At 35.4% G+C, this 15,125-nt stretch overlaps 1 protein-coding gene across 1 annotated transcript in view; it reads left to right on the forward strand.

The window, feature by feature from the left end:
- The window catches only part of EFCAB7 (EF-hand calcium binding domain 7), a 71,412-nt gene extending 60,797 nt beyond the window's left edge, over positions 1-10,615 (forward strand). Inside the window, exons 12-14 of the mRNA XM_014587485.2 lie at positions 6,859-7,068; positions 9,394-9,501; positions 10,297-10,615. Of these exons, the coding sequence (XP_014442971.1) occupies positions 6,859-7,068; positions 9,394-9,501; positions 10,297-10,371 (393 nt within the window). The 3' untranslated portion in view covers positions 10,372-10,615. The remainder of the gene's footprint in view (positions 1-6,858; positions 7,069-9,393; positions 9,502-10,296) is intronic.
- Positions 10,616-15,125: the final 4,510 nt, after the last annotated feature.

A 15,125-nucleotide genomic window follows, 5' to 3' on the forward strand; every position in this document is an offset into this window, starting at 1 on the left:
AGTCTGACTTTTTCCAGATCTTGTTCTCATGATTCTTACAATCTAACTGTTGGTTCTGATGTTTCTTTTCAGAATTTTGCAGGCCAGTTTTTGAGTTTCTATGATGGAGTGGTTGAACTTCTCCATGGATTTTTTTTAAAGTATTTTTAAAAGTATTTCTATAGTTTCTATCACATATTATATTAACTTCTATAGTTTTTTAAAATTTTTTTACTTTGAGTGCCTTCCTTTATGGTAGCAGTTATCTTAGGAGTGAAATAATGAATTGATTCACTTTTAAAGAGCTTCTGAGAAAGTGAAAATAAAAAATAACCTTTTTCTGTATTATTTTTTAAAGTCAATTACTCTAAAAGCATATTATTAGTTTATATATTTTACTTTTTATTTTGGTAATTTGATATGCCTCAGAGAGAGCCATGGTTTAATCATTTGAACAGTTTGGCTTCTGATAAAGATATAGCTCTTACAAAAGAGATTAGGCTACTTATAATATATCAAGCCTGATAGAGTTAACCTTTTTATGTTTTAACATAAGACCCATAAAAATAATATGAAGTCAGAGTTTGGTATTTCTGTTTTGGGCATGGATAGTTCTTGGTTTATAGGATCATAGTGTGGAGATTCTCCTCATTTGACAAGGGTTATAGAGTGGTATTGAGAATGTTACACTGGCAGATGGTAATTCAAGAAAGAAAAGTTAACAATTTATAATTAATTAACTGGTATAAAAATTTGAGGTGATTTCCATTAGCAATAGAGATTTATAAATGTGGTAACATTTGATTGAAAGAGTTTGTATAAAATCTAAGATGTTTTGACTGATTTAGTTGATACTTACAATTACGTGGAGGCAAGGAAGCTACTTGCCTATTAAAATAAGATATAGGCTTGCTTCATTTAGCAGTAAATCTTCCATGTTTCTTCACTTTCTATCAAATGCCAGAGTCTTTTTTTTTTTATGGCTGAGTTGTATTTTATAGTGTATATGTAAAGCACTTTTTCTAACCATTTGTCTGCTTGCAGACATTTGGATTGGTTACATGTCTTAGCAATTGATAAAACAGTAAACATGGATATGCAAGTGTTTTTTGGACTGAGTTTTCCTATCCTTCGGGTAGATACCCAGGAGTGGAATTGCTGGATCATATCATAGTCATATTTGTAGGTCTCTGAGGAATCTCCATATTGTTCTCCACTGTGACTGGACTAATTTACATTCCCATCAACAGTGTAAGAGAGTTCCCTTTTCACCACAGCTTCGGTACTCAATATATACTGACTGTTGGCACTCTATGGCAGAAACTGAATGATTGGAAGGTATAAAAGTATGGAGAGCAATGGTGATACTGGAGACAGTGTGGGAGGAGGGTGGAGAATGGGGGTAGTGAGAAGGAGGGAATCGAGGGGAAGAAGAAAGAACCAAAACATTTAAGGGACCCAAATAGAAAGAAATCTGATGATGTTTTTTATTTTATTTTATTTTATTTTGGAGAGGTTTTTGCTATAGGGCTTGTGCACTCACCAGAGAGACAGAGAGACAGAAAGCAAGAAATCACCCCTAGGGAAGGATGGCCACATGCAATCCCTTCTTCTCTATTCTCCTCTCAGGATCTTGGGCACACACGCACATGCGCCCAGCATGAGTTTAAGTCACCGGGTCTGGGACTTAAACAGTAGTTGACTACATGGGAGTCCAACGACATAGCCATTACTCCAACTGCTGGTTCCGAAATCTGATGATTTTAATGTATATGGTAATGTCTTTGACTGGACTGATATGTAGTGTACTGATGATGGGAAAATCCATTTGGTATCCTGCAATAATACCCAATGATCGAATGTAAAAAATAAATTAGAATAGGAACCAGCAGATGGCATAATGGTTATATCAGTGGGTTCCCAAGTAGTCAACCTTGGTTTGAGTCCTGAAATAGGTGGCTTAAAATTCATGTCAGGTGTGTGTGTGTGCATGTCCAAAAGAGAAGAATGGAGAAGAAGGGATTGCAGCATGGCCATCCCTTCTGGGGGGTGATTTCTCGCTTTCTGTTTCTCTGTCTCTGTGGTGAGTACATGCATCCTATAGCAAAAATTTATCTACATAAGCAAACAAATAAATAAATAAATTAGAATAAATAGAGAAAGAAAGAAAAGAACTAAAACCTACATTTTGCAAAGAACACAAAAAATTAAGGTATAGGCTATTACAGGCAATATTTCCTTGAACCGTGAATGCTATGTCCATGAGTTTATATACTTAGAGCATGATATAACATTTTCATGTTTGTAAAAATAAATAAATAAGGGGGTCGGCAGTTGGTGTGGTGGTTAAGGTGCTGAATGAACTCCCACATAGCCAACCATAGTTCAAGTCCTGAACCTGGCTGCTTCCTTTCACACTCTCCCTCTCTTTCTCTCTGGTCAAATTGAATAATAATAATAATAAATAAATATGTAATTCTTTTCTTTTCCTTTTTTCTTTTTTTCTATAGGGCACATGTCCTTACCAGAAAGACAGAGAGAGACAGAGAGACAGAAAGCGAGAAATCACCCCCCTGGGGGATGGCCATGCCACAGTCCCTTCCCCTCCATTATCCTTTCGGGATCTTGGGCATGCACACACACACGTGCTCGGCGTGAATCACTGGGTCCAGGACTTGAAACGCAGTAGACTACATGGGAGTCCAGCAGCATAGCCATTATGCCAACTGCTGGTCCCAATAAATATGTAATTCTTAAAAAATCAAAATAAAATAAATGTATGTGATAATCTATGAAGACTCGATCTGTAATCCTATGCGCCCTATTCTAATTTGGTCGAATGTATTTGTGGAAACTTTTGCCCATAGGGATTTGAGAACCTTTGCTATTTCTTTGATAATTTCTCAAATCATATATTACATAAGTCATGTAATGTCCATATGAGAAATAATTTGATCACATATAGTGTAGAAGTTGTAGTAAATCTTATCTGGAAGTAGAACCTTCCTATTAAACTGATAGATACTATATTACAAGGAATAACTGAGTTACAGGTTAGGATTTGGGAAAATATTTAGGATTGTTAGAAATCTCATTATTTGGTCTTAATAAACCAGTACAGTAGAGTTCATTTTAGTGAGGTCTCTATAACTTACTCTCAAATTGTCTTTTTTGTTTTTCTTTTCTCCAGAATCAGGCACAACCAGTCTTATTTACTCTATTTTTTCTTATTAAACTTTCTAATTCAAGTTTTTAAATTATTATAGATTATACATTCCTTATGTCAACCTGTAAAGGCAGATTCTCTGTCAAAAGAGCAACATAAGTTCTTTACTGCTTTATTGTTCTCATACATACAGCATTATCATTAACAATATCATTGTTGCTCTTTTATTGAATGTTGATATAAATAAAACTTATGCGTTTAATTTTCCCTTTTTCCTCACTTCTTCCTTTTTAAAATTATTTTATTTATTATTATTATCTATTGTAAAATTTGTTTTAGGGCATGTGTACCCACCAGAGAAAGAAAGAGAGGGAAAGTGAGAAAGCAAGCTGCCAACGACCAGCAGGTGGTGTGGTGGTTAAGGCGCTGGACACTCCCACATGGCTGACCAGGGTTTAAGTCCTGAATCTGATGACTTGCTTTCTCACTTCCTCTCTCTCTCACTCTCACCCTCTGTCTCTCTCTGGTCAAATTAAAAAATAAATGAATGAATAAATAAAATAAAATAAAATAAATAATTATTAAAAATTATTGAAAAAAAAAGAAAGAAAGAAAGCTGCCAGGTCCAGGACTTGAACCACGGTTAGTCATGTGGGAGTCCAGTGCCCTACTACCACGCCACCTGCTAGGCCCCCTTGTTTCTAAAAAGAATCTCATTGTATAAATTCCTTCGAGGATTGAGATCTGGGAAAATTTTACTTATATTTTAGATTTTATAAGCTACAAGGGATCTTTAAAAAGTTATGTGGGGGCTGACTTATGACTGGGTGGTGACCTGTGGTTTGAGTTCTACGCCTGGCAGCTTGGGAAAGCATGCTGTGATGGGTGAATGTGTGCCCAGATTAATGACAGATTGGAGAAGGCAGAGAAGTAGAGAAGGGGTTGTGGCATGACAGCCCCCCACCAGGAGGGGGATGACTTCTCTCTCTCTCTCTCTGGCTCACTCTGGTGAGCACACATGACCTCTAGGAAAGATTTTTAAAATAATAACAAGTTCATGGAAAATGCAAATTATGAAAGGACTACGCATAGATTTCATATATACTGTGGGCACCAAAATAAACCCATGCTTTATTTCTCTTAGAATTTTTTGAAGTATCTTCCTATGTAAAAATACTTTTTTGGGGGACCAGTAGGTGGCATGGAGGTTAAGGCAGCTAGATCCCACCCACATGGACAAGCAGTTTGAGTCCTGGATATGGTGGCTTGAAAATCATATGGGGTACATTTGCATGCATGCTCCAAATCCCAAAAGGAGAATAGAGAAGAAGGGATTGCAGCATCTAGGAGGTGATTTCTCCCTCTTTCTCTCCCTCTCTCTTTTTCCCCAATGAGTGTGCACATCCTATAGCAAACTAAAGGAAAAAAAAAAAAAAAAACCTTTTATTTTGACTAATAGGTAGCTGAGAACTAAATATCATGCTAAAACTTAAGTAGCCTCTCATAATCAAGGTTTCATTATCACAGTTGCCCCCCTCTGTATTACTTATATATTATTAATAATTTTACAATTAATAGCTTTCTAGTTTGTTGTATGCATTCTAAAATAATTAAATAGGATAAAGAGACTAAGTAAATAAAACATGAAGCCCATGAATAGAATAAAAAATAAAACTAAAGAGTGGCTTTTTTAGATGTGTAAGATTTTACTTTAAAAATTTCAGAAAACATGCTTTTTTTGTGGAGGGGAGAGGTTTTTGCTATAGGGTGCATGAGCTCACCAGAAAGATAGAAAGTGAGAAATCACCCCCCGGGGGCATGGCCACACCGCAATCCCTTCTCCTCCATTCTCCTCTTGGGATCTTGGGCATGCACGCACACGCGCACAGCGTGAGTTTAAGCCATGGGGTCCAGGATTCGAACCGCAGTCAACTACATGGAAGTCCAGTGACATAGCCATTACACCATCTGCTGGTCCCCAGAGAACATGCTTTTTAACCAGGCTTTTTAAAGATGTTTTACTTTCAGTGCATGCTTATTCATTTTTTAATTTTATTTTTACTTTATTTATTTATTTATTTATTTATTTATTTATTTATTTATTTATATTTAACCAGAGAGGGACAGAGAGAAAGAGAGAGAGAGAGAGAAGGAGAGGGAGAGAAAGTGAGAAAGCAAGCCATCAGGTCTGGGTCTTGAACTGCGGTCAGCCATGTATGAGTCAAACACCCTTAACCACCACGCCACCTGCTGGCCCCTTTCAGTGCATTTTTAAACTGATACTCTTTAGCTGAAATATCCAGACTTTTAAAAAAATGATAAAATATTATCAGAATCTATTTGATCCTGAAAAAAAATTACCTCAAAAAACTCATAGTCATTATTATAGCTGTTATAAATAATTTTTTAAAATTCTACATTGTGGAACATTTTTACAAACATTACCTTATTAGATATTTCCACAACTCTTTGGCAGAATACAGGTTATTTATTTCGGCTTTTTTAATGAAGAAACTAAGCCTGAGAAGTGGTGAGTGACAAAAATCAATCTTCTGCTTTTTAGCCTGCTGATTTTTTTATTCTATTAACTCTCTTCAAAAGGTAACATTCTTACTGCCAAAGATTGGAGTCATTAGCATATTTTAAAACAAAAATTTCTGTTGCTATTCTACTAAATCAACTTCAGACTTTATCTTTTATCCCTCCAGAAGGTAACCATCGATGTATGTGAATTTATTCACTTATTTAACAAAATATATTGAGTACCTACTTTGTGATAAATCTGTTAGAAAGAGGAACAATAAATATAATTTTAAAAAAAAGTCTGTTCTCATGGAATTTGTATTTCATGAAAGAGAATGATTAATTAAATGGAAAATTAGTAAAATCATGTCAATTTTGAAAGAAACAAGCTAGAGGCTGCCATCGAGAAATGGAGTAGGGGGCAAAGATGAGAGTGAGGGAAATTGGGACCAGAACAGTGCTCTCTGCAAGGTGTCACTCAAGCTTGAACCTGAAGAAGGACGAGGTACTCATGGGACAAATCTCTGAGTGGAGAGAACGCCACATACAAAGATGCTGACTGACAGTAGGGATAAGCTTCGTTTGCACTGGGCTGTGAACATCCGTGTAGGTGGAGCATAGAGAATGGGAGGCTGGACTGGATAGAGAGGCGAAGGCTATTGTGCGTAGTACATGGCTGGCTATGGTGAAGACTGAAGGTAGACCTGGGGAAAACTTAGTGCTAAATGCAGGAAACATTTTTTAGATCTCAGATTTTAAAAGTGTTTTTAAAGATTACACTTGAATTGTGAATTCATTTTTCTATATTAAATTCTTTTCAGTGTTTTATGTCCATTAAGTTTCAATTATACACGTCATAATTTCTTTAGATCCTTTTGATGAATTCCTTCTGTAGCTCTAAAGATAGGAAAGGAAGTGAAATAATATAGTATTAGTTAGCGTTGAACTAGAAGGAGGGATGGTATTATGGCTTTAAGGAGGCATATTGATTTTCTAGAGGTTATAGTTTTCTTTCCTTTTCTGTGAACATTATCATGTAAACACTCAAAAGGATATTATTCTTTGTTATTACTCAGTTCAGAACACTAACATTTTTTTCTAAAAGTACATCAGAAGGCCAAGTTAGGAAATGTAGTACATCTTCTTAAATCAAAAGTCTAAAACAAGATTTTCTTTTTCTTCCATATCAGGCATGTCCATTTGTCATCGATATCTATGCGGAAAAATGTAAGCCAAGAATTAAAGCTGTCCATATGGAGGCATGCAGTGGGCAACTTGAGAAGGCCATTTGTAAATCTGTCCTTAACAAGGGCGATGCCAAAGTAATGGATGGCTATGAAAATATAATTGTACACACTCATAATCGTGACACCTGGATAACGTCAGTTATTGAAAACAAGGTATCAGTTATGAGATGGTTCTCCTGGTTTCGCTACGAAGCTTACTAATACGTTACATCATCTTTATTACTCTATTTTTACATCGTCATAAATGTCCCATCACATTAATAATGTTTATAATCAAAAGTCATTATTTCTCTTCAGGTTTCCAACTCAAACTGGGCATGATCATTTTAATGTGACTTTTTCTTTAAAAGGCTTGAAATCATTGTTTTTTTCCTAAGGTATTATGAAAGTTAAATATTTGGAGATCAGTGAAGGTAGAGCAAAATCTGGATACAAAGTGTTTTATTTCATTTATTACTAAAAGGCTGCGTGTATACAGTTATTTCAAACAATAGACATTGTATTTTAAATAAATATTATAAGTAATAAATTTAGCCCAACTTTTCCAACTACTTTGCAATGAGAGAGTCTATAAATTGTCAACATTTTATGTAACTAAATGAACTCTGCTGTCCAGGACCTACTTTTATCAAGCTAACTTTTTTTAGCTTTGGCCATTTTCCCTGCTACTATGCATATTACAGGTCAAGAGGATACATGTGTAAATTCTTAAAGTCAGATATACCCATTTCTCAGAAATTATAAATTTTCATGAATGCTTGCACAAAATGGCTGGGTGCTTAGTGCTGTTGGCATATTTCTTTTAGTTTCTGGGCAAGACATTATTTTTATTCCTGCTATAAATTTCTTAAAGTACTTAAAGTATGGCTGAGTTTTGAGAGTTTTGAGTCAGTGTGATTACATATTATGTAACTAACATTTTTAGTCACAGTAGGGGCCACCAGACAGTGTAATACATGGTCTTTACTTCCACTGAGTTTATGAACTAGTTGGAAAGATAAAAATCAGTACTCTCAAATGAGATCAGAGAATAATTAAATGTTAAATAATATAGTACTATTTATGTGTATAATAGGAGTTTTATTCTGATTCTTTTGAGCTGTTAATCTGGACTATAGAAATCAGGAAAAGATGTGTGATGAGAGGGAAGGATACTGTGGTGTAGGATGTGAACATTGAAGAGTGACTTGGATTTAGATATGTAGACACAGCCTTTAGAAGCAGGGTAACAATGAAAGGAGAGACATGGGGGAGGGTCTCTACAGAGTACTGAACAAAGGGTGAGAATATCTTTTGCAGAGGAGGAATATTAGAATAACTTTGTTTGGAGGAATATTAGGAAAGTAAATAATCTAGATAGAATGTATCTAGGTAATATACCTTCCTTGAAAAACAAAACAGAATTTAGACTTGATCTTCAAATGTAGACAGTGATCTTCAAATGTACCATAGGACATTGGAGGGTTAGTCCTAAGATTCTGCATTTCTTTCTCTGCCCTCTGTTTTAAAGCTGAAAAAGTCTTCCTTGAAACCCAATCTGAGCTAATTGTGTTCATTTCCTCTTTCTGTAGATCCCTTTGAATACTTCTATTGTAAGACTTAGCAAAATATTTTGTAAATGTTATTTTATTTGTCCATCTCCCCTAGACAGTGAGCTGATTCATTGTAGTCAGGAATTGTGTATATATACATATACTATATATAATACACACACACATACACACACACACACACACACACACACACACACACATTTTTTGGAGAGATTTTTGAAATAGGGCATGTACCCTCACTAGAAAGACAGAGAGACAAAGACAGAAAGCAAGGAGTCACCCCACAATCCCTTTTCTACATTCTCCTTTTGGGATCTTGGGCATGCACACACACACACCCAGAGTGAGTTTTAACCTGCCTGAGCCCAGGACTTGAACTGAGTTTGAATACCTGGGAGTCCAGTGATATAACCATTACACCATCTGCTGGTCCCCAAGGGAATTGTATCTTTTATTTCATTGTCCCTAGGCCCTAAACTAGTGCCTGGCATAACACTTGATGCAAAATAAGTATAGGTTTATTGAATGAGTGAATGAGTAACACAATTAAAGGGATGTTTTAGGCATATTTGTTGAAAGGCAATATCAGATTGAATGGAGGGTAGAAAGATTAGAGATAAAATGAAAGAAATACAGACTACTGGTATGACAAGCCAAGGCTGAGATAGTGTCTAAAAGGCCTGGGAATGAAGATTAAAGGGGAAATCCAATTTGCATTTAGAAGAAAAAGTTTATATAATTGAGGGCAGGTTGGAAAGAGAATGAATTAAAGTCACAGACACAAAATTGAAAGAAAGAGCCAAGTTGTATGGATTTGTAGTGGTCTATATGATATTAAAATAGAATTTTAAGGCTTATTCTGGCATTGATATTTGTCTGTATTTTTAAAAGGACTAGCAACTTATGATATCTTTCTTATTTGTAGTCAGATAATAAAGTGATCATTCACATCAATAATGAACTAAGTAAAAACTGTGTAAACAACAGAGGACTCAACATATTTGCAGTAGAAGTGGCACCAAAATCTACCATGGTAATTCATTATTTTCTTTTTAAAATATTTTATTTAACTTTATTTATTATTATTATTCTCCAGTTTGATCAGACAGAGAGAGAGAAAGGGAAAGTGAGAAAGCAAGCTACCAGGTTCAGGACTTGAACTGTGGTTGTCATGGGGGAATCCAGTGCCTTTAACCATCACACTACCTGCTTGCCTCAGAAATACATTATTTTCTAATTAGAGCCTTTTAAAAGAAATTTTTGCTACTAACATTATGATAAACATATAGATATGAAATAAAGTGACAAATTATTTCAAGTATGATATGCATATCATTATTATTCTGTACTCAGAGACAGGAGACTTTGGTTCAAATCTAGTTCTGTTCCTGTTTGACTGAGTGACCATGGCAAGTTCACTTGACCTCTTTATCCCATTTATCCCACTGTAAATGCAAAATTAAGATAATATCCCTAGGGCCAGCAGGTGGCATGGTGGTTGAGGCACTGGACTCACATGTGGCCTATCACAGTTCGAGTCTTGGACCTATAGGCTTGCTTTCTCACTTTACTTCCCACCACTGTTCTTTATGCACATTCACACACACACCAACTAACAGCTACGATATGAGGGTAGGGTTCAGAGTGAACTGTCCTGTTAGACCTCAGATCATAGATTGCCAGTCCCTCCCAAGGACAAATACTATAGCATTTTATCTGCAAAGGGATATTTTTTACACAAGGCCTAGGAATATTGTTCTATTGAAAAACTATCCAAAAATAAAATTTGAGAAAAGAATAGTAAACGTTTTTCTATTTTCATATGCAGGTTTGTCAGCATGTGATGCCTCTGAATGAAAGACAAGAATGGATTTATTATTGTGTGTATTCCCTTATATCTTAAATAACTCTACTTGGAACTATGACAAAAAGAATTATTTCAGACTTAGTCTGTAATTTATTAATCAACTAAATGCTAATCAATTTATTGATGTATTTGAATAATTTGTTTCATTTATATGTATTTACATATTATGTTCATGCTATATACTTTATTATTACAATATAAATGATGTTTTTAATGTGTGGTCCTATTACTTTAGTGGAAATCTAAGCACAATTCACTTATGAATAGTAAGTCAAGATAAAATTACAGGTAAGTTTTGAAAATGTAATAGTCAATAAATTCTTCAAAATCCTGTACACTTTTGGTTTATCTTACTCATTTAAAAAATATGAAGATAGCCATTGAATTTTCTACTCAGAAAAATAAATAAAAATGTGGAGAGATCTGATTTTGTATCAAGAACCCAAAGTCTAATGACAATAGTAGTAGTATTTTGTCCTAACAGAAGTTTTTCTTTTTATGAATTTACTTGTAGATTGTTTTTAATTAAATGTGTTTTAAAATAATAGGAATTAAATCTATATAACACTTAAGCAATGTACAGGAAATGAAAATTTATAGTAAGAAATTCACAACTGTATGATAATATCCATAACAGAAAACTTGGCTAGCACACGTTAGCTTTTGAAATATGAATACCATTTTGGCAGTATATTATTTTTTCTACCCACTACATGTTAATACATAGTTTAAATATCATTTGAAAATTTGGCCCTTGATTTATGTATCTGTAAAATGGGTTGTTATAATCTAGAATTTTGAGTTCTTTAGATAGTGTGTCTTAAAAAGTGAAAAAATTTCATTAATTGCCAAATGCTTTGTGAATCCAATGAATGTGACCATACATTCTATTTCACAAGATGAGTTACAGGAAATAAATGATCTGGCTATGATAGTAAAAGCATATAATAAAGTTTTTATGTATGCCCCAAAATGTAAAAGGGCTCTTATAATAGGATGAAAAGTGACGTGAAGTGCTATCATTGGAAGCGGAGACTGAAGAGAAAGAATAATGAGCACATAAGCCTCACTGGCCCCACTGTCAGCACGTGCTCGCCAAGCCTTTGTCTGCCTTCCCATTACTCACTTATTAGAGGGAAAACAAACTAATGAAAACCATACCATCTGGTTTTTTTTTTTTTTTTTTTTCCTGGCATCTGGTTTTTTTTTTTTTTTTTTTCCTGGTAGAGGTTTTTGCCATATGACGCATGTGCTCACTGGAGAGAGACAGACAGACACAGTGAGAGAGAAAGTGAGAAATCACCCCCGGCGGGAATGGCCACACCACAATCTCTTCTCCTCCATTTTCCTCCAGAGATCTTGGGCATGCACACACGTGTGCATCATGAGTTTTAAGCCACTGAGTCTGGGACTTGAACCACGGTCAGCCACGTGGGAGTCCAACGACTTAGCCACTATGCCATATGCTGGCCCCAAACCACACTATTTTAATCATCTTCTTTTCCATTCATTTTCAGTTAGTCAGCGGGAAAGACAAAAGTATTTTGTTTCAAGTTAAACTTTCTTCCATGTAAATGAAAATCTGAAGATCAGCTATGTAATGAGTACAAACTAGGTTATATCTTTGGACCTTGAAGTAAATAACTTTTAAAGGATTTCTTAAGTACTGTGGTACTGAAATAGCCAGAAAGACTTCATTCTCGTCCTGAAATACTTCACTCCTATATTGGTAGTAACCTTCTTACTAAATATATTTAATTAACATTAGATAATTTTTTAAAATTTGAGATGTGCTTCCCCTTTTCAGAGTAGTTTTGCATACTGACCATGTTGTATTTTCATACTTAAAAGTAACTCTGTGTGATTTAATTTAAAAAGGCCAAGGACCCAGCTTACTAAGAAGACATCTTGATGCCCCAGGTTTCTCCCATGCTCTGGATTCCATCCTTTTCTGCCCATTCATTGTCCCCGTTGAAATCCTTATGAATGGGTTTTAGCTGCAAATATTCACTCAATATTGGCTTTCCCCCATTATTATTTATATATGTTCTAGAGTCTTTAAAAAGATCTCATTTCGTATCTCTATCATCTTTTTTCTGTCCTCTCCTTCACAGAGAAAGGACTCAACTTGTCCGCCTTTACTACTCCTACTTTCTTGACTCCCCCCCCCCCTTTTTTTTAAGAGGTTTTGTCCTTAGGGCGTGTGCTTGTGGAGGAGAGAGAGACAGAGACAGAGAAGTCAAAGGGAAAGTGAGAAATCACCCCTTAGGGAGGATGATCACGCTGCAGTCCCTTCTTCAATCTCTCCCAGGATCTTGGGCATGCATGCACACACATCAGGCATGATTTTTAAGCCACCGGGTCTAGGACTTGAACCGCTGTCAGCCATGTGGGAGTCCAGCAATGTAACCACTATGCCATCTTCTGGCCCAACTCCTTTTCATTCACTCCATTAACTCAATAAGCAGTGACTTCCTCCCAGGATATTAGTAACTTTCTTGTCATTAAATCTAGTCGATATTTTAAAGTCTTCTAATATTGGACACCATAGGTCTTTCTGGAATACCATACTATTCAGATTTTTCTTCTCACCTGTGACCGCTCATTCTCAGGTTTTTTTTCCACTCATCCTTTCTATAGTTTCTTCCAATTTCTGCATTCTCTTCACCTCAGCCCCTTTGCATGTAATGTTTCCTTCTTGCTTATAGAATGATTCTTCCTTCCCTCTTCTTCTTTCAGGTCTCAGTAAATACATTACCTTTCTCAAGAATTCTTTCCTGATTACTACTCCAACAAAAACGACTCTGGTGGTCCAAACACTTTGAATGTTCTCTCTATTGTACTCATCATACCATATTGGGGGTGCTGTTTATCACTCACCTTTAAAGAGGGTGAAAGCAGGGACAGTTATAACCACAGCATATGTCCTAGAAACTATAACAGATATGCAATAATATTGGTAGAATGATTGAATAAAATGAGTGGAAAGTTAATAAACTCAAGTGTAGTATGAACTTTTCCTAATTCTTTTTAAAATTATTTATAATAATTTTATTTATTATTATTCTTATTTTTAAATTTGCTTTAGGGCATGCATGTTCACCAGAGAGAGAGAGAAAGTGAGAAAGCAAGCCACCATGTCCAGGACTTGAACCATGGTCAACCATGTGTAATCTGGTACCTTAACCACTACACCATCTGTTGGTCCTGAACTTTTCCAGATTCTTAAGGATATTTACAAATTAGGACTGGAAGCATAAGCCCAGACAGTCTCATTACTATTCAGTTTTATTCATTCAGATTTTGTTTTTCAATTTGTTAATTAATGACAACAAAAAAATCGAAACAGATTTTCCACTGATTATCTAATACGTGGTTTAAAATTTGAAAGTAGGCTACATGATCAGCATTATTCCTTCCAGCTCTAAAATTATTCAATTCTGATATTTTAAAATCAGTTTAAATATTGAAGTATCAAATACTATCATGTCAGAAGCAATTCTTAAATTATTATGTTTAATAATTTTTTTGATTTCTTATTAGATATTGAAGTAGGGCTTTCTTTTCTTTGAAACCAGTGGCCCTTTTTTTTTTCAGATCTATTTTTGTATAGGTTAAATATGAAGCAGAAACTTAATATACCACACAAATCATACTTTGGCTACAACCCAGAAAAATGGAAATGTATTTCTGATTTTCACCACCAGAGGGTGAACATATTATTTTATTCATTACAGAGAGAGAGATTACTTTTCAGCACTGTGTGAAGTCCTTTATAACTTCTAAGACCGCTTTTGGCAAAAGGTATTGGACACTGCAGCTGCATGCATACTTAGGCACACATACCCATTCCTTTTAAAGAATATACAAGCATTATTTCCAACTTGTAAAGTGACTACTAACTCTTGTGCTCTTAGAAAGGCACTGAATTTCACTTTTTCATGAATCTGTAGGTATAAGGGCATGTAGAGATAGCCCTGGTAGCTTTATACAGTGTTATAAAGCCTATCTGTGCTACTCGGCCTGGCTTAATTTTGGGGTGGAAGACCGGAAGAACTACACAGTAATTTGAGGAAAAATAAGGCAATAGTGGAACTGATTAAGAGGAAGTAGGTGCAATTTATGTGAAGAGTATAGTAGACTGAGATACGGTATGAAGGATATCTCATCAGCATATATCTATGCATTAGTTTGCATTAGTTATTTTATTAAGAAGTGGTGGTCATGATCTCTGTCCCCAGAAAAAGAAAGAACTGAGGAAATGAGTTGTATGTTAGTCTGTTAGGGAATAATATTCTTAAATTAGTAAACACTGATCATTAAACTTTAAACTAGCGATGTGCGTATGGGAACAGAAGAGATGGGAAAAGCTTGCTTAATTTGGGGAAGGTAGGGGCAGAGGAGAATCTCTTGGAAGACTGATGGAATGAAGGAAGTATAGTTTGAAGTTAAGTAATGTTTTGATTTGGTTTTAGTCATGCAACATATTTTTAAGCTTAAATATTATAAAAGTGGGCCCTTTTTTTCGTTTTAGGCTTTTACCATAGGGCACATGTGCTGAACAGAGAGAGAAAAAGACAGAGAGAGGGAAAATGAGAAATCACTCCCAGGGCAGATGGCCACACCACAATACTCCATTCTCCTCTTGGGATTTTGTGCATGCACGCACACATGCCCAGCGTGATTTTCAAGCCGCCAGGTCTGGGATATGAACTGCGGCTGGCATGTGGGAGTCCAGCACCTTAATTACCACACCACTGGCTGGCACATTTTAATGATTATGAAAGTAT

The sequence above is a fragment of the Tupaia chinensis genome, unplaced genomic scaffold (assembly GCF_000334495.1).
Source record: "Tupaia chinensis unplaced genomic scaffold, TupChi_1.0 Scaffold000215_1, whole genome shotgun sequence".
In the NCBI taxonomy this organism is placed as follows: domain Eukaryota; kingdom Metazoa; phylum Chordata; class Mammalia; order Scandentia; family Tupaiidae; genus Tupaia; species Tupaia belangeri.